Here is a 20,400-nt window from a genome sequence, read left to right on the forward strand (position 1 = left end):
ACTCTGTTTTCAGGGTTGTAAGCAAAAACAAACAAACTATCCTCTAAGGCAGTGGTTCTCAACCTGTGGATCGGGACCCCTTTGGGGGTCAAACGACCCTTTCACAGGGGTAGCCTAAGACCATTGGAAAACACATATTTTCAAAAAAATACAGAAAACATAAAATAATTTTATGGTTGGGGGGTCACCACAACTTGAGGAACTATATTAAAGGGTCGCGGCATTAGGAAGGTTGAGACCCACTGCTCTAAGGGTTTGTAACACTGCACATGGCCAATTTTTTAAAAATAAATATGAGATCTTTTTTTAAAAAAATGGGCATGAGCATTGTTAATGTATTTTATAAGCAGCATGGTTATTTAAACATTTTCCACGCTAGCTATGCTACAGTTCTGGCTTAAGTTGTACCCATTTTTCCATTTTAATGCAACTATAAGTAGCCACATTTAAGATTATTAGTAGGAATGAGATATCTAAGAATGAAAGTACAGTCAAAATATTCCATGTTAGTTACATGACTTTCTTGGAAGCAGTAACCAAGTATATAGGTAGAGAATTCCTTTGTTAGTTAGCTCCAAGTAGGTGGCGGTTGGACTTTCAGAAATACTTTTTAGTTCCAATATGCATGTTCAAATATTGAACTGAAATCTGTTAAATCCATATATTGGTATTTTTCCCTCTTCTATTTGATTGTGTTTTTGGAGACTGAACAAGTTCCTGCAGGTTGGGAAGGATTTCCCTTCCTAGGGCTGAGAGAAAGTGACTGGCCCAAGGTCTCTCAGCTGGTTTTATACCTAAGGCAGGACAAGAACGGACAAGTTCCTGCTTTCTAGCCTGGTGTTTTAACCACTACACCAAATTGGCTCTCATGGACATAATAGGCATTGCCAAAATACTGGTGCTCTGTAACTTTTTAAAAAGTAGCACTGTCTGAACATTGCCTGAAAAGTAGGGCCATTCTGCATTTCAAATTTGGAGGCAAAAAGATGCTTCAGAGCAGCATGTTTGCTCATGGAGCCCCTTTCTACAGCTCTTTAAAGCAGCTACGTCTTTTTCTGGATGCTGTACATGTTTGCCTTGACATCCAAAGTATTGCAAAACTCTCCAGTTCAATTGTTTTAAGATGTTCTCTCATCCTAGTCCCATTTAGTGGAAGCAATTAATAGCGTTCAGCCTTCAAAACAATGATACCATACTATATAGGAGGATAGCAGGTAATGGAAAATCATGACTCGGGTCAATCCAACTAGTAGTGGGTGAAAGTGGTAGAAGTTCAATGGAATAGAGACCATTTTACCTTTCTGGATTTTGAATATGCTTTGTATGGAAATTGCAGTCCCTGTCAGAATAAACAAGCCACATGTTAACTGTCCCATCCTGCTTGCTATTAACTGAACTTTAATATATTTTTAAAAACAATGCCCGTATTCCTAGTAACTGCAGGAAACGTACTTTACTTGGTAGGCATTATAAGAGTATTTATTGTTTTCCGGGGGGGGGGGAATCCCTCACTTTAACATACAAGCCTAGAATTCCCAGATAACTTCCCATCAAAGTATTCATCATGGTTGACTCTGCTTAAATTTTGAGATTGTCTAAAGTTGCTGAGACAACTATTAACCTTTTAGGCCATTACTATCTCTTACTGAAAACAGTGATTCAATACCTCACCATGTTGTAAAGCAGGGGTGTCAAACACGTCATGTGCAGGCCATATCCACCCCAGTTCCAGAAATGGGGAAAACATCACAAAACATGTGATGGCAACATGATGCAGCAAGTTTGACACCCGTGTTATAAAGCGCTATCACAAGTGCTGCTGAAATATCATTCTAAATCCTCACAAATGAGATTGTGTAGATAGTATATGGGGAAATAATCATATAGGCCTCTTTGTGGTGTAAGTACTATAAAGAATCAGAGTATCCTGTCTGGCTTGTTTGTCTAATATAGAAGTAGGTAGTGTATACTACCAGGAGTATGTTTGGAATTTTGCGAATATATTATGAGTTCATTCTCGCAGTCAATGGCTGTGTTTATATTTACAAGAATTTATAAATGCCTAATGATGTGAACGTACACCTGCTTTAGTAGACATTTTAAAAATGCATTTAATTCAATCAGCTGGTTTGGCACTTATGTATCAGGTGAGAAAAAACAAGTATGGTCATAGTTTATTCTCCAACAGCATAGTTCCAAAACAGCATCATTTTTGGTACCTAAACCAGATATTCCGTCTCATACAAGTCTTTGGTGGCATCTTTGATAATTAGCCACATGTTAAAACTCAGTGTCTAAAATTAGCTACCCGTGGGGCTATAGAGGTTGTAGACAAATATCCAAGCAGACTGAATTGCTTCTTTGTCAATGGTTAATAGTGTCATTTTCTGATCCATCCTAAGCTTGGCACTTATTTTGAAGACTGTATCTGTTATTGCTGTAAATTTATTATTAGATAATTTATTAAACCTTGTTCCAGGTTTGTGGTCCTTCAAATGCTAATGCACATGTGCAGCTTTTTTAATACAGATTGAGAATTTGAAATGTTATTGAAGAATTGCAAAAAGAATGCAAAAAATACAGCCCAGGGATGATATGCGATTTGCCAGCATACCTTTTGCAGAATAAGCAGAACCAAGACTTCAACCTCATTTTTGTTGGGTTTTGGCAAAATTTGTAAAAAGCACTCTTTAAACCTCATGAGGACTTAAGGCAGAGATGTGAAACTCGCGGCCTGCAGGCCAGATATATCACGTACTGGCCATGCCCCCCCCCCCACCCCCGTTTAGCCAAGGGGAAAAAAATCACTATGTCACATCACATGACGTCACGAGTTTGACACCCGTGACTTAAAGCATCTGTTTGAAATCACCCAAACCTAAAAATCCTGAGCCAAAGGTTATTTATACCTTTAAAAATAGTGTATCATAGATACACTTCAGAAGAATATACTGTATATTTTTCAGAATATCTACAAGATAAACTTGTTTATAGTTAGCCAGTTACATTCCTTTTCAAGAACTCCTAGCATCCATAGTTGATAAGAAGGAATAATCTAAGTTGCTTGTATGAAAACTTACATTGTCCTGTCTATATTTTACTTTATTGATAAATTAGGCAAAATGGAAGACCATGCATCAAATTTAATTCATTTGAAGAAGAAATTAATTTTCCACATATATTTAAATAGCCAGGTTAGTAGTAAATAGTTTTATTTAAATAGAACATAGGTGTGAATTCAGGTTACTTTCCTAACACTGGAAAATAGTGTTCTTTTGATTGATGGTGCGTGCTTGACGTCTTGAAATCTTCAGAGGGCAATAATTTTACACCTGAGTCAATAAAAATTCAAAGAAAGATAAATAAGTATCCTACTATGGTAACTACAAATTCTTAAATCAGATTTTGAGTTTCCAAACTACTACTGATAGCATGATTATTAGCTTATGCATAGTTTTGAAATGAAAATGTTTAGTTTTTAATTGTGTTTGGCTATAACTACATTAATATTCTGTAATCTGCATAGATGCCTAAAACAAAGAATATACTGGTTCTTTCAACAGTTTTCCTCTCTTACTTTATAGAGTATTTTTACATTTAGTGTATCTTTGTATTGGATTATTGTCAGATTTATTTTTTAATTATGGATAAGAAAATTCATGGAAAATCATGGAAAATTCATATTAATCTCTTGATTTTTTTCAAGTTGGCAGTGTTCCAACAATTCAGAGCTCAGAATCTTATAGTTAATTACTAAGAGGCTCCAATACTCAAAATCTGATGGGAGTTCCAGTCACAGGAAACTTAAGAGTTTCCTGCTGACATTAGTTGAAAAAATTGTTCCGATTTGAATCTCTTATTGAAAAAGCATATTGCCTCCTCAACAAGCAATATGCAGACACTTTCATTTATTGGTTCTCCCAATATTTCTCGTTTATATTCTTAAAAATGATTGAGGACATGTACAGTATCAATATGTATTCTATTAGAAATTAAAACTGAGAAATGTTAAAATATTTTGACTCCACAGAACCCCTAAAAGAGCCCCAGGGACCCCCAGGTGTCTTCGGACCATACTTTGAGAACTGACACTATGTCATTCAAAATATTACCGCAGTACAGCCTGCTGGTTGGGGAATTCTGGCCTTGAAATTGCCGTAATTGAGAAATACTGGATGATAGGCACTCATCTTTTCAACATTTGTTTCAAACAGCATATTTCCCCTATGGAATCTTAATGTTTTGTAGTTGCGTGTTTTAAATAGTGTCAGCCAATTTCTATGTCAGTATTTATAAGACCCTGGCACAAATCTTAAAGCACCCAAAAGCACCCAAACTGTTCTTCGCTAATGTTTTTCTTGCAGACGTGTGCCACTGGTTACGAAAATGGCTGGTGTTTGTGAACTGGATTAAAGTAACATGGTAACAAGACAAAAGAACATGCAGGGAATGCACAGATGTATTGAAGCCTGGCAAACTAGCTCAACAGATTTTTGCATATAATATATATATATAATTCTTATATTTGCACAATTGCAGCAACATTATGACTTGTGGGCATGGTAGTACAGTACATGCCAGGGGTCGGCAACCTTAAACACTCAAAAGAGCCACAAAGGTCCTAACCTTGAACCTACGTTCAATTCTGGAGCCAACCAGAAGTCCAGTTACCCTACCATAGTCTCCTACTGCAGCATCCTTTTCCTCTACCTGTCTTAACCAAAAGCCCTGTCAATTGTGGGATCGACTGGCTTCAGGAAGCCACAGCAGAGGGATGAAAGAGCCACATGCGACTCCAGAGCCACAGGTTGCTGATCCCTGACCTATGCATTCTCTGCCTGAAAAATCAAACACCATAACATACCACACCCAAACTCCTAGTCTGCCAATTTTAATTCTAATTTCTTTGCAGCATCCTGAGGATGAGTGGATTTTAACTCTGAATGCTCAGTAATGCATCAGAGAATGGGCAGAAAATTCTTTGAAATCCATACGTCTGAAGTGTATCCAGATCGGGAAATAATGAACTGGCAAGCTGCATAAAATGTTATCTTCTGTGAGATAAATTAATTGGAAATGTGCAACGCAGTTCAAAGGGAATTAATATAAAATAAATATAGTATTAACATATATATTGAATGGCTCAACCTTCTGCTTCAGTAATCCAACAATTTAACGAGAGAGAGATTTTGGAAGTACAATGGGCAATTTTTAGAGTATGAAATGGCTAGACCCAGTTACATCTGGCTACCAGAAAGGCATTTTCTTCTTGTGCAGAAAATCACAGAAGCCTACAGAAGAAATGAACAAATCACTCCTCCCTCCTTCCCACATTCATGGAATTCGGTAAAGTGCAAGTCTGAACCCAGCAAAGTATGTTCAGTTATCTGTGGGACAATACACAGTGAAAAGCTGTAAATACAATGATGGTTTTTTTAAACGAAATAGCATTTTTGAAAAAATTGCTTCAGTATTTTTTATTCCCTTCCTTTAAAAGTACTTGATAAAGTAGACTTTAGGGATTTGAATGGATATTTAAACACATACATACACATACTGGGAGACCAAAACTTGTCGTGTGTGAAGCAGCCAGAAAAAAAATCAATGACAAATTTACATTTAATTTATTTATTAAAATAAGATAATCAGAAGAACCTGGGTTTACAATAAATGTTCTGTCGTCTCAGGAGCAATAAAAACAAATTAAAACCCAAATCAGCGAGGAAAAATCCTGTATATGCCAAATTTCTTTATAGTGCATCTCAGAAAAAAAATGGTTATGTTCCAAACAGTAGAATGACTGCAGAAACATACTGACATTACTTATTTCTTTCTCCTCCCACAAAACTATCATGTCTTACTGAATCCTCCAGGTGCTGCAAAAAGCAAGCCTGAAGTACCCAATAAGTTTCTTATGTTAACTTACGAAGATTGTAGCAAGATTGTGCCAGCTTCAGAGGAGGAGTACTAGTTATAATATACATCTCATCTTAAAATGATTTTTTACTATGTGCAAAATTATTTGTAGTGATGAAACTTTAATCACCAATATTAAGTGATTACGACAAATGCTCGGTTGGGGACACTTCCATGAAGTTGCATTTCCCTCTTCCCTTAGGTCATCTTTACTAATTGGTATTTTAGTTATGATTTCTCCAATCCAGAATGTTCTTAAGGTGTAAGAAAAACAGCACCATTTGCATTGCCTTTTCTCAAATGCTGTTGCTATACAAAAAAATATAAGAGTTTGTTCAGCAGAATGCAAGAGTTGAAACCAGAAAAGTAATACTTTTTTTCCTTTGTCCTTTTTTTTTTTGCATATGGGAAAAAAATAAGGCTCAAGTGCATCTATAAAAAATAGCAATAGAACTTCTTTTTATACAGTCTGTGCACTATTTCCATAAGATAAACTGTAGCAAAAGGCAACATGGAGTTTTGTCCCTGTAGGCTTAGAACAGAAGAAATTCATAGCAGCTCACTCTTAAAATTGGCACCCAGATGAATCCACACTGGCTGTTCAATTCTGTAGATTGAAGCTTTCAAAACATAACTGCTATAAAATAACTGTTATTGGGGAGAACGGTGAAGACTGCACGTGGATCTCCTAGAAAACAGGTAACCTTGTTGAAGTCAATGTGCATGAATTTATGTCCTGGGTATGGGTTGCACGATGCAGAGAAGGCTCTGAAGCACTTCGGTTAATTTTGGGTAAAGAATGTTGCAGCAGTTCAATGGAAGACAATATCTGGAAGACGATGGGGAAAGGAAGCGAGAAATGTTTTTATTTTTTAGAAATCACACATCCCTACAGATTATATTCAGCATGTGAACATTAGAAACATTAACATTATAGATAAACAAAATAAAACATGATGATAATGGGAATAATTTATGAGTTGGTAATTTCGTATACTTTGAAAATTGAAACACTGATCATCATTCATTACAATATAACATGATCACTTTTCAAATCAAAGAGTTCAGTAACAGAGCAGAATTTTTATCTTTTGACTTGCAATTCACAGAATGTACCGTATTTTTCAAAATATAAGATGCACCCTTTTTCCTCTAAAAAGAGGCTGAAAATCTGGATGTGTCTTATACACTGAATACAGCATTTTTTGCCTCCTGAAGCTCTGCCCCTTCACCAAAATGGCCTTGCATAGCCTTATGGAGGCTTTCAGAGAGCTCCTGGGGGCTGGGGAAGGCAGAAATGAGCAAAGAACAGGTTGTTTGTTGCCCCCCAGCCCCCAGCAGCACTCTATAAGCCTCCATAAGACTATGCATGCCTTTTTTTTGCAAAAGAAAGCCTGTTTTTGCAAGAAATTGGCTGTTTTTTTGCTTGTTTTTGCTCCCCCCCCCCCCGAGCACTCTGCAAGCCTCCCCAAGGCTATTCATGTCTTTAAAAGGGGGGGGCGTTTTTGCAAAAAACGGGCCATTTTGGGGAGCTTTGCAGAGTGCAAAAACTTCACCCCCCTTTCAGAAACTTGTTTAGTTAGAATGGTTGATGAGAATTACATTGATCAAGTGCTGTCCCAGCAGAAACGAAGTTTAGGTGCTACAGGTTGTCATCTATTTCCTTCTCCAGCACATGGATAAATGCACCTGGAAACATCTACCTACCAACTCTCTCCCTCCCTCCCTCCCTCCCGTATTTCTCTCTCCCCCTCTATCTACCTACATATCTACCTACCTACTCTCTCTCTCCCCCTACCTATCTACTGTATTTCTCTCTCCCTATTTTTCTCTCTCTATCCGTCTACCTACCAACCTACCTACTCTCTCCCTCTCCCTACCCATTTACTGTGTATATATATATATATATATATATATATATATATATGTATGTATGTATGTATGTATGTATGTATATATATATACACATACATACATACATACATACCTACATACATACATATATCCCTTTATCTACCTACCTACCTAGCTACTCTCTCTCTCCCTGTATTTCTCTCTCTTTCTCTCCCTCTCTATCCCTCTATCTACCTAAATACTTTTTTTTAAAAATTGCCTCTGGGCACGTCTTATACTCTGAAAAATACGGTAAATGCTTTTTTTTCTGATCTTGTTTTATTCAAATGTATCATAAAATTATACTCACCTGTGGAAAAAGAGGTCTCTCTTCCCTCACTTTTTTTACGCAATCCGCTACAAGCCTCTTCATCGCTTTTGGACAGTTTTTGTATAGTTTACTGAGATCAGGCGATGTATAACCACGACCAACCATGAAAATGATCTATGAATAACAAACACATTTTTGTAAAGGTGTATCAACTTTATAAATGTGAACATGTGCATCAAAAAATATAAAGCACTCTTATCAAAAAATAATATTTTTTCACCTGATCTCTGTTGTTAATATGTGAATAGGGTAACTCTCCGGTCATCAATTCATACAGTACTATTCCATAAGAATACACATCTGATTGAAAGGTGAATGGATTGCTATCTTGCATTCGAATTACTTCCGGTGCCTTTAGAAAACATAAAATGATTTTAAAAAAAGACAAATTGTAGCAACCCATCCTAAAGCCCATACTTTTTTTGTCCATACCTCACCACTGACAACCATAACTGTGGACTAGAACAGTGTTAAACTTTGAAAATAATTTTCTAACGCATTTAAATTGGGTCCAAGACCATACATGCATATCCATTCACTGTTACCTTTCAAGATAAGCAACGTTATTCACTGCTTGGAAAACGAATAAAAAGTAGAGGATCAAAAAAAAAAAAATTAAAGCTCTTAGGTTAAAAATAAATAAATCATGAAGCATAACTTAAGGTGAAGGATTTGGGTGTAAACTACTTCATCTTCCTTTTTTTCCCTCTTATGATATCTGTCTGTGACCAGCAAATTAAATTAAGACTGCGGACTTCTAACACAGGATTGTCAAAATAAATATCTGGTGTTGCCTATAGCGTTAGATGAATACAAAAGACTGGAACAAAAGATCTCTTCCCATACCAATCTTCTGCATGGATATAATGGAAGGTTGAAAAAAATATTGTACGTTACTATAGTGAAAGCAGCCTCACATTTTGAAGGCAGGGGTGGGAAGTGTGAAATTATGCATAAATGTAGGCTATGCAGTCTGGACCTGACTCCAAATCAGATATTGAAGCAAAATTATTACTTTGTTTGATGAGCCCTCCACAAACACAAACATACTATTAACACTGCAACATCATCAGAAACCGGGATCTTTCAGAACAAGGAAAATCAGCTGTAATGGAATAGAGAACACTATATTTGGGGGATTATTTTTGCTGTACAAATCTTAATTAATGTTAAAGCAATGATGCCTTATCTAATCATTTTTTCCCCTTTATACTTGAGACCTTACCATCCAGAGAACCGATCCTGTAGGCTGTTCCACCTGTTGAGAACCACTCCATCTGGATTTGACTGTTGCCAAACCAAAGTCTCCTATCTTCACTGTTCGGTCTTCATGAAGAAATATATCTTCACAATTGTTAAGGAACACATCTGGACCATAATTTGAATTACCAAGCACTGTCCCACTTGCAAGTAGGTTCAGCCAATGTGTTTAGGCTATCCATACTGTTAACTGTAATGTTTATAGCAGTTAATGTATTTATAATATCAACTGAAGGAGCCACTTATGTATACTTTCTATACTTCATTTCAGCCTTTCAAAAAAAATAACTACTATTTATGTATGTGTTTTGCTAGATAAAAAGATCAAGATCATTGTTTGCTCCTCTTCCCACCTACAAAAACTCAAGATTTACAAATAGGCCAACAACACTTTTCTTCTTATTACCATCATTTTGATTTGAGAGAAAGGCTAAGGAATAAATTGTGTAATATTGATTGATTGTTTGGCACTCGCTACACTCAACTGATTTATCATTGGATTTATGATATGAACACTTTATTTATTATATGTATTTATAAATATTAATATTTTAACTTCTAGTCAAATTATCTCTTTTTGCAGAGAAGTATTGTCTTAAGGGCACTGTATTTCAAAAATGTACTGCATACGAACACGTCCACAAGTAGGACAAGTCTAACAATTACCGTATTTATCGGCGTATAACACGCACCGGCGTATAACACGCACCCCCCATTTTAACACAAAAATTTGAGTAAAATTTTTTTTCATTAAAAATAAATGACTTGGAAGCTCGGAACTTAATGTTGGATTAAAATTTATAACATTAGAACATGAATTATAACATTAACTCCTCTTAAAAGGCAAATATGAAATGAAAAAACACCTCTTTGAGCAAAAAAACTTAATCAGAATCACTGCTTTTTGGAAAACCAAAAACCTCTTCCTCATCTTCACTCTCTCCCTCTTTTTTCCCTTCCTTCCCCCTTCCTCTTGCCTATCAACTTCATCCTCTTTGTCTTTCTGCTCTTTCCCTCTCTTCCCCTTTTCTTCCTACCTCCTTCCTTCTCCCTCCCTTCTTCTTTTTCTTCCTTTCTTCTTCCATCTTCCTCCTTCTCCTTCCATTCTTTCTCCTTCCATCCATCTTTTCTCCTTCCATCTTCTCCCCCCCTCCCTTCTTCTTTTCCTCCCCCCTCCCTCCTTCCTTCCTCTCCTTCCCTTTCTCACACACAGGAAGGGGAGGGGGGCTATCTAGTCGCTTTCACAGCATAATTTCTTTATCTAACTTTTAAAAAACAGTGTGCAAATCAAACGAGATTTTCGTAACCTGCGAAGCACCAAGTTATATTATGTTGTTACAAATTCGCAGCTACTCCATTCTTTCTGATAGGGAACTACATTTCCCAAGATGCCTCAGGTCCTCAAAGCGCTGAACGCAGCTTTGCAATTGACTCCAGCGAGGCCCGGTAGCCGGAGGCTGGGGTGGTTGTCAGGGCGATGCGGAGCGGACGCGCCGTTTGTTACTGCTTCCAGCAATCAAGACGGAGAAGGGAAGCGACTGAAACGGACGCTGGCCTCGCTCTCCTGCTGCGGCTTCTGTTTCAGTAGGGAAGAAAACTTCCTTTCGCTTCCCGAATTTGACTGGGTCCCGGGGCTTCTGCCGGGTGGCAGAAGCCCGGGAAGCGAAAGGAAGTTTTCTTCCCTATTGAAACAGAAGCCGCAGCAGGAGAGCAGGGCTGCTGCCGGCCGTTTCACCTTGCGCAGCGAATTTGACTGGGTCCCGGGCTTCTGCCACCCGGAGTATCGGCGTATAACACGCAGGCAGGGTTTAAGCTTGCAATTTTAGTTTTAAAACTGCGTGTTATACGCCGATAAATACGGTAGATACAAGCACTTTTCTATTAGGGACTATATGTAATGCTGTATTCTGTGAGACTTTTTATACTAATTTTCAGCCCTAATTAGTATTAAAATACTGAATGAATGCAGAAGAATTCATTTGTTTTGTCAACAGCAGTCATCTTGATCTCACCTAATCACTACCCTTAATTAGCAGTACTAAGCTTTATTGTCTTAAGCGACTACTAGCAATCTCACAAGCAGAAAGGATACTATTTGATTTCATGTCTCTGTGTATTATATTCTTTGCATGCAAGTAGCTATAAATAGAATTAGATAAATTTGAGAAATCTCAACAGCAATAAGCAACTGAAATAATTTCCCCAAACTGTTTTAGACAAACAATTCTATCCATGCAGAATCATTTTCTTTCTCTACAAAGAGAAATATAGGTAGCCCTTAGTTAATGATCACTCATTCAGGAACTGTTTGTAAGTCACTCCTATTCTTATAAGAAAAAATGCTTTTTTTCTCCTCCGGAGCCCAGTTACTCTAAGATCCTGGGCATCTCGTACTAGTAATATCCACCTATCCCACTTGTATGGCGCTGCAGCAGCCACTTTTATATTCTCCCACCCTGGCAGAACCCAATTCCCACTTGACTGCACTTGCGCCATAGCATAGCAGCCACTTGTGAGCTACCTAGATTTGTGATTTCCTGCTGGTTTCCTTTTCTTGTTGGAAGATGGCAGAAAGTTGCAAGCAAGTGCTTGGCTTAACAGCAACCAGAGATTGTGTTAGCCAGATCTCCAGCATCGGTTTTTTTAATGTATGCTTGCTATCAGCTGACATAGTAACGGGGATGGGGGGGGGGGCTTGGTATTTGGGTTTGGGAAGTGAGCTGGTAAGTGAAGGTCCATGTGAACTAAAAGGGAGGTTTGCTCTCAAGAATTACTGTGCTGCAGAGTGGAGTTGTTTACACCCAATCAAGGCCAACTGTCCTAGAACTCCAGGTGAGCGAAAATACCTGAAGAAGAGCTTCACATGATATTATGCAGGACATGGATTGGACATTCAGCTTGGGACCCTGGGGGAAGGGATTTGGGGAAACTTTCATCTTGTATCTTTCGCGCTTTTGAATCAGATCTTCCTTTGCTTTTGCCACTATCATTTCAAACTCAGTAAAAGTACCTCTTATCTACTTCAGTGGAGTTGGGGGTTTTCTTGCTTGGGTTTTGAACGGAGGCAGGCCTGACAGATTGCTATCTGAGGGGTACTTGGTGCTCTTTGAATTTGGTCGTTTTCTTGCAGATGTCTCATTACCCAAACTAGGTAAAATCATTACTAGCACTGATGATGTTACCTAGTTTAGGTAATGAAATGTTTGCAAGAAAACAACCAAGCTCAGAGAGTACCAAGGACTTCTCATTTCAACCCGGAGCTACAAATATTCTCCTTTGTTAGATTGCCATCTCTAAGCGACGCCTGTCATCACAAAAGGCTTTGCCAAAAACTTAAGATAACATTTCCTCTAGAATCATTTTTGTTCCACTGAGCAGTCAATCTCTCAACAACCTCTTAATGCAACAAGGTCTGTTATCATTAAGCCTACTTACTCCATTCCTTGTGCTGTCTGTCTTGCAATATCAATACGCTGTAACATTGGAAACTTTGTTTCCTGAACATGTAGGTGGTTATATAGGCTACTTCCTTCACACCACTGTGTCACAATGGCCAGATTATCTTTAGTCATGTAGCCCATAAATAGTAGAATATTAACATGTCGAGTTTTCCTGCCAGAGACAAATAAGAAAGCATATTCAGATGAAATTTTAAACATCTTAACATCAATAAAAAATGCCAAAAGTCCAGCTTCACATGGGTTATACAATGTAATGCAAAACAAATGTGTAAGATGGATGAACTTCTAAACTCACTCTTTAATATTGACATTTTGTCTTAATTTTGCTATAATTTGAAAACCATATTTTTTTAAGTTCCTTGGGCTGCATGCATTAGTACATGGTAGAACCAAATGGTTCCCCCACCTGCCATGGTCCCTTAATTTGTATAGGGGTAAGTAGTTGTTTATTTCATTGTTTTTTGCTTATATCACACAAAATTTCATATTGTTTTCCATCTACTTAATATCTTCATAAAATCACAGATTAAGAACACAAAAATGTTTATAACAACATTAATACTCCTGCACCTTTAGGAGAAGAAGCGGCAGAACCTGCATGCAGAGTCAAAAGAGGCATTAGCCTAGATAATCTACATAGCCACAAATGAACAATTCCAAATCCCCCCTTGAATTCTGCTGACCCATATCTAATGCCAAGAGAGTTGAATAGATTCCTTCATACAGGGATGATTAATAATGAATCATTTTAATTGGAACTACATGTGTGGTCCTGATCTTTCATGCCCGAGAGTACCAAAATTCAGATCATTTGAAAAGCAGGGCTTTTGGCACAAAGCCCATTATCTGTCACTTCATAAGCACTCGAGACAAATACAGCTCGGGATCAAGCTTTAATGCGGTCTGTTGCCAAGAGATAATACAGCCATTACCAAGGAGAGCATTAAAATTAACTGCCTGGTTATTAACCATCAATCAATACATTTAAAAAATGGTCTTTCAAAGATATTCCTTCTCAATATGGTAAATTAACAGGAAAGTTATGAAACATTTTAACAAACTGAAATATCTCAGAACTGTGCTCCCTAATGAGTAGAGTTCAGTATTTGAAAGAATTATTTCCCATGCTGGAGAGTTCAGTATTTAAAAGACAAGGTGAAAGAAGTATAGCTGCCATCTTTAATTTTCCTGTATGAAAGAAGGTAAATTATATGCTGGGTGGATTAAAAACATTTGAGGCATAGCTATTTAACATTTGAATATTTTAAGAAATTATTTCTGGCCCAATAATGGGTGCCAAACTGAGTCCCTTGACTTTGGAATGGCATCAATTAAAATTTGACTTCAGATAGAAAACATTACCATTGGGTTACATTTGTAGAAATATTCATGACCTATGTATATTTCTCCAATCACAGCACAAATTAGGCAGGATAACTAAGGATGACAACTTATACTAACTGATGGAGAAGATATTTGGTAGTTAGAATCTACATATTAGCTATGATGAAATGTAAATATTGCTTAAAGTTTGAAAAATCCACATATTGCTTTATGTTAATACATTTTAAATGTTTTATATATTACCTTAGTTTTTTATCTATCTATCTATCTATCTATCTATCTATCTATCTATCTATCTATCTATCTATCTATCTATCTATCTATCTACCTACCTACCTACCTACCTACCTACCTACCTACCTACCTACCTACCTACCTACCTACACACACATTTTGATGTATTTATTTTATTATTGATAGTTGCTTAGATCTATAAGTGCAATGCATTTTAAACTTCACTACAATCTAAGCAACAATACTGACAGGATAATTTTAAGAAACAATGTTTTCTAATAATAAAATTCTGGAATTTTCTCCATTTTATTTTTAAACAGAAAATTCCAGGAATCTGGAATAAATGCAATATTATATCTAAACTCAAAGCTGTCACTGCACATGTATATTTAGAGCACATTGAACAAAGCATGGTGATTTCAGTGTCTTTATTTTTTGTCCTTAAAATGAAAAAGAACTACCTCCTAGCTTCCCTTAAAATATTTGTTGAAATTATTATATTAACCTTTTTTTTTCATCCTGGAGATCTATCTATGTGGTCATGAAGAATCAACTTTGATTTGATAGAACATAATCAATCAATCAACTTTCTTTTTTTATTCTCCCCACCAACACGTTTCACTGTGTTGAATCCCAGTAATATTTTACCTTAATACAGCTACTTCATTTCTAAAGGCTTGAAATTGTTCTGGGGTTGGATCTACAACCTTTAGGATCTTTACTGCTACATCACCTGCAAAAATAATCAGTAATAACCATAACACCAAAATCAATCATGGAAAAGTCTCAAGTGCAGAATTTTTATGTATATACAAAACAGCTGTTATAGTGAGGGAGAACTTGAAAACAATATGCTACAGTGGAAAGTACAAAGCCAGAAGATTAATTCCTCTGCATCAAGCTATTTCATAAAAAAGTTTACTTTTCGACAGAGATCTCTAAAATGGAACTTTTCAGATTGAAAAGCACAAAAACATTTTTCCCCTCAGAGACAATACCAGTTTGGCTAAAAGCAAAGCGCTTTGAATGAAAAATGCTCCGTTTTTATTTTGAAACAACCCAACTTATCCTGTACGAATAAGCTGTTTTGATTGTTTTTTAAAATGTATTCATGTTCTCCAAATCGTCCCTGTTTTGACATCAAGACATAGTGCTGAAATCTAAATATCCCAAATGACCAAGATGTGCATTTCATATTATAAACAGCTATTTTGCCCTCAAAACAGGTCACTTCAAATTCTAAACAGTTCATATATAAAGTATTTGCAAATTATTAAACATATTATTCTGTTAACTAATATTTAAACAGTTTTAAAACAAAGAATTAATTGATTATATAGAAAAGCATTTGTATTGATCACATCAAGCTATGTGCTTAGAAAAACAGGAATTCCAGAACATCTCACTGTCCACAGGAGAATCATATATACAGGTCAGGAAGCCACAGTACAGACAGAGTATTGTGAGATAGACTGCTTCCAAGTTGGCAAAAAGTGAGACCCAGGTATACTCTGTCCTTATTTATTCAACCTATATGCCAAATATATATTAAGGACAGCTGGATTGGAAGTTGATCATTAAAAACTGGAGGAAAAAAACATCAATAAACCTGCACTATGTCAATGACATTACTCTGATAACCAAAACCGCAAAGAATTTGTAAGCTCCAATGTTAAAGTCAAAGAGCAAAAACCCAGGACAAAAATTAATCTAAAGAAGAATAGACTAATGATAATGAGCATAATAACCAGCCTTAGAATTGAGAATGAAAATACTGAAGTTGTAATTAATTGACCCTAAAAGACAGAAGCTATCAACAATAAAGAAACATTTTTTAAAAAATGCAGAGACTAACACTTGTAGAGCAGGAATGAAGGCACTGGGAAAAGATATTTAGATGCTGTGATGTGTTTATAACTACAAAAATTAGAACAGGGCAAGCAATGATATACCCTGTGATAGAACAGGGATCCCCAACCCCCCAGGTTGCATCCCACTAGCAGGTCATGGCCTATACGGAACCAGGTTGCAGGAGAGGTGGGCTGGCATATATGCACATGCAGTTCAACTCACCCAAGCGGTGGGCTGGCACACAAGTGTGTACAGCTCAACTTGTAGTCGAACTGCGTGTGCGTGCGCATGCACTCTGGCCCACTGCTCACAGGAGTTGAGCTGCAGAAATATGCATGACGGCTCACCATTCATGTGGCCCAGTTCTCCTCTCCCACCCCACTCAGCTGGGCCGCCAAGCTGCAAAGGTTGGGGCACCACTGACATAGAACATTCCCTGTTCTATGGAAGTAAAAATTGAACTTTGAAGAAGTTGGTAAGAATATGGACACTTTTGAACTTGGGAATCTTCTGAAGACTTCTGAGAATACAGTGGTCATCATGGGAAAAATATGTGACTACAAAATCCATCTATGTAGCTACTAAGACTCAACACCAACTTGATGGTATGTAGTCAATCAAAAGTTAAAGAACAAAGCTATACATAGTAAATGATTGCATAAAAAAGACAAATAACATAAATCTCTGCAGACGGTATGCTTCCTATTCTTAAAATCTGAACAGAGACAAACATCAGTTATGCTTAAAATAATATACAGATCAGAGTGCAAAGATCTCCAGTGGTTACATAACCCAAAGGTTCTTTCAGTTTGTGAAGCAGCAACTTTCTCCCCTTCCCTCCCTCACTCTGAATGCTGCCAGCCAACACTCTTAAAATATAGAAAATTCTCAGAACAAGTTGCATAATGGCCCAGGGGTCTATTCAATTAAAAAGAAGCAGTAGGAGGTCTCACGCAGAATACCCAAGCACACGGGGGCTATTAAGCAGCTCTTTGGATCCTTGCCACTGTTTCAAATGCTGTATTCCTGGAAACTGTCCCAGTCTTAAAAGGTTCAAACAATAGCATATATACTTTCCCTTCATCCGAGTAATGGAAAGGATGTGTTGAAGCACAATTTTTATGAAGGAAAATGTCAATAATTATCTTTGCCACTTTGAGCAGGGAAGCCTCCTCTAGCAAGTATAATGCATAGCTAAGACTTCTTCTCAATATGAAGCTGGGCCAAACCAGCAGTTCCATTTTCTCCTGGTCTTTTCTGCTGTGGTTTCGGCAAAAATTAGATGCTCTTATTTAAAGATGGCAAGCATCAAACCTGACGGGATACATCTAACAGCTCTTTTTGAAAGTCTGCCCAAAGAAGAGTCTTACTTACAGTCTTTAGCCAGGCAAAAATTCCCATAAAACAATTCAGTATTAAATATTCAAACTACAAATTCAGAAAACCTACAAGGATCTTGTATTGACAATATAAGATTGGAAAGTCAAAATTGGAGAACATGCAGCAATGGAAAATCTATCTGCATATTTGGAACAGAAGCTAACTAAATTCAAGAAGAAATGGCTCCCTTGCATGCATCATATCATATAGAAACTCGAATTTAGTCACTTAAATATGGTTTCTGAAGGAAAAGAGAAATTGCCTTAAACAATTAAAATGAATCAAACAGACATGAGCAATAATCATAGTAGTTTAAAGTACAGTATAAAAGTACTTAAGTAGCAATCAGTCGGGGTGGGAGAACAAAAGAATGGCTTGAATGCTTCTAAAAACACTTGTCCTTTTTTATAGTCTTCATCTTAATTTTTATATTATAATATTTTATTATATTAAAGCACTTTTGAATTCTCACTTCAATTCTCACGTCAGTATAAAGTTTATGCAAGAGCAGCATTAATATGAATTTACATGAAGTCCAACAACAGTACGGATGAAAGCAATTATACTGCTATGTACGTACTTAGATGTATCTATTTATTGCCTTCTCCCTTTTTTCTTTTATTTTTCCTATTGTTTTTATTTAACTTTTTTAAAATATAAAAAAGAAAATAAAAAACAGTGAGAAAACAACTTAAGATCTCTGCAAACATTAAAACCATCTATATTTGAAAAGGCTATGGCATATATTTGATAAAGTTAAATGCTTGGGGAGCATTTCGTTACACTTTTAAGTTAGCAAAGTAGTTCTTCTAGTCTATCAAATCTAGCTCATTTTTATTTTGGCCAAATAAGAAATAATCTTTCCTTTTGGGAAGGATTTGGGTCTTGTTGCCCTTAGAATAATATATCTACAATGGGTTTGGAAAAGAAAGTTGAGATAACAGAGAATAATGCAATCGATCTAGATATTCTGCACTACTGACCTAAAACTAATTAAAATTTGATCATAGGAAAACAAACTAACCAGCTCTCCTGTGTTTTCTATCAATAAATTTTTAAGCAAAAAGAAACAAATGTAAACCCTATCATGTTATCTTGTTTTTAACCTTAGTTAAAGTGCTTGAGAAACCAATTTAGACTATGTCGTAGGTTCATGAATTGTGAACACCCATTAGCCTATTTAGTCTGTCGTATGCCATTCAATTTATTCTGCAGTAGACATCTGATGCTGCCCTGGTTACGTGCTGCACCTTAGATGAATCCTTAAATAGAAATTTTCCAGTTATGAAATGTTGGGATTTCCCCAATCAGCATAAATTGCTGATTAGGAGATAAAAGTATGGTTCAGATTATTAGATACGGACACACTTAAATTGAATTGAAGCAATGAAAACCTGAATTATTTGCATCCTATATAAATATTTGTTCTTTGTCAAGCCAGCTTTTCCTGTAGCAAACTGGCATTCTCCTCAGTAAATGACCTTTATACATGATCACTCTATCCTATGGGTACCAAAACAGGAAAGAAATATACATGTATATTTATTTATTTACAGTCATTCCTTTTCAGAGCATCAGCCAAGTCAAACTCTACCCTATGATGATGCCTGTATCCAGTCACTTTTTCTGATCTTTCTTATTTTGTATCTTTCAACACAATTGAAAGACACAGGCAGTTTGATATACTATTGCATCTTAAAACTACCTCAGTTATGACACATGCACCCCATTACATACACTATTCCCACATTTTAAAAAGATGGTACTGTTATTCCTATTATATATTTCTGGAAGCAATAGCTAATCTGTTATTTGGTAGACCACTCCACTCATCAAAAACATTATTACAATCCTTAGTATTTACTTGTGAATCAAAAATATATCAAAGATATAGAGAGCCAAAAGTGTATTTTATACATACATACATACATACATACATACATACATACATACATACATACATATATTAGTTCAAAAGTTAATGAAAAAATATTGAATAGCTACCATGCCATTTTCCCTTATAAACTGTTCCAAATGAACCTGATCCAACTCTGGTTGAGAGCATCACTTCACTTGCTTCTATTTCCCAATAATAGCTTGAATCCCTCTGTCCACGTGGCCTCTGCAAAACAAGCAAGTATTTCTAGTATAGACAGCGTGATATGGAATCCATGTTTTAAGATTTTATTAAAAGTATATATGAAATGTTTCATGTTACTTGCATATACAACCTGCATTGGCCATACAACATGTGAAGTTGAATTGTGCATTTAAATTCTGACCAGAAAATAGTGTTTAAAAAATGAGGATTACTGTATGTTTCAGAGTATAAAACGCACCAGAGTATAAGACGCACCAAAGTTTTGAAGAAGCAAATTTTTAAAAAAGTAGTAGGTAGATAGAGGGATAGAGAGGGAGAGAAAGAGAGAGAAATACAGTAGGTATGTAGTGAGAGAGAGAATATTAGTTAGTTAGTTAGTTAGTTAGTTAGTTAGTTAGTTAGTTAGTTAGTTAGTTAGGTAGGTAGGTAGGTAGATAGATGATAGGTAGATGACAGATAGATAGAGAGAAATACAGTAGGTAGGTAGGGAGAGGGATAGAGAGAGAGAAATAGAAAGAGAGAGAGAGAGAAATACAGTAGATAGGTAGGGAGAGTGTGTGTGGGGGGGTAGGTAGGTAGGTAGTAGAGGGAGGGAGGGAGGGAGGGAGGGAGAGAGAGAGAGAGAGAGA

At 36.5% G+C, this 20,400-nt stretch overlaps 1 protein-coding gene across 5 annotated transcripts in view; it reads right to left on the reverse strand.

The window, feature by feature from the left end:
- Nucleotides 1–5,612: 5,612 nt before the first annotated feature.
- Nucleotides 5,613–20,400, reverse strand: part of RAF1 (Raf-1 proto-oncogene, serine/threonine kinase) — a 57,897-nt gene continuing 43,109 nt past the window's right edge. For 4 of the 5 annotated variants that reach the window (XM_032208876.1, XM_032208874.1, XM_032208875.1 and 1 more), the window contains 8 exons: nucleotides 19,675–19,792; nucleotides 15,088–15,172; nucleotides 12,836–13,012; nucleotides 11,493–11,539; nucleotides 9,366–9,484; nucleotides 8,361–8,492; nucleotides 8,120–8,254; nucleotides 5,613–6,745 (listed from right to left, as the gene is read on the reverse strand). In XM_032208876.1, coding sequence (XP_032064767.1) covers nucleotides 6,605–6,745; nucleotides 8,120–8,254; nucleotides 8,361–8,492; nucleotides 9,366–9,484; nucleotides 11,493–11,539; nucleotides 12,836–13,012; nucleotides 15,088–15,172; nucleotides 19,675–19,792 — 954 coding nt within the window. In that variant the 3' untranslated portion in view covers nucleotides 5,613–6,604. Of the gene's footprint in view, nucleotides 6,746–8,119; nucleotides 8,255–8,360; nucleotides 8,493–9,365; nucleotides 9,591–11,492; nucleotides 11,540–12,835; nucleotides 13,013–15,087; nucleotides 15,173–19,674; nucleotides 19,793–20,400 lie in introns of those variants that run through there. The other variant, XM_032208878.1, reaches the window with a different exon arrangement.

The sequence above is a fragment of the Thamnophis elegans genome, chromosome 2 (genome assembly GCF_009769535.1).
Source record: "Thamnophis elegans isolate rThaEle1 chromosome 2, rThaEle1.pri, whole genome shotgun sequence".
In the NCBI taxonomy this organism is placed as follows: domain Eukaryota; kingdom Metazoa; phylum Chordata; class Lepidosauria; order Squamata; family Colubridae; genus Thamnophis; species Thamnophis elegans.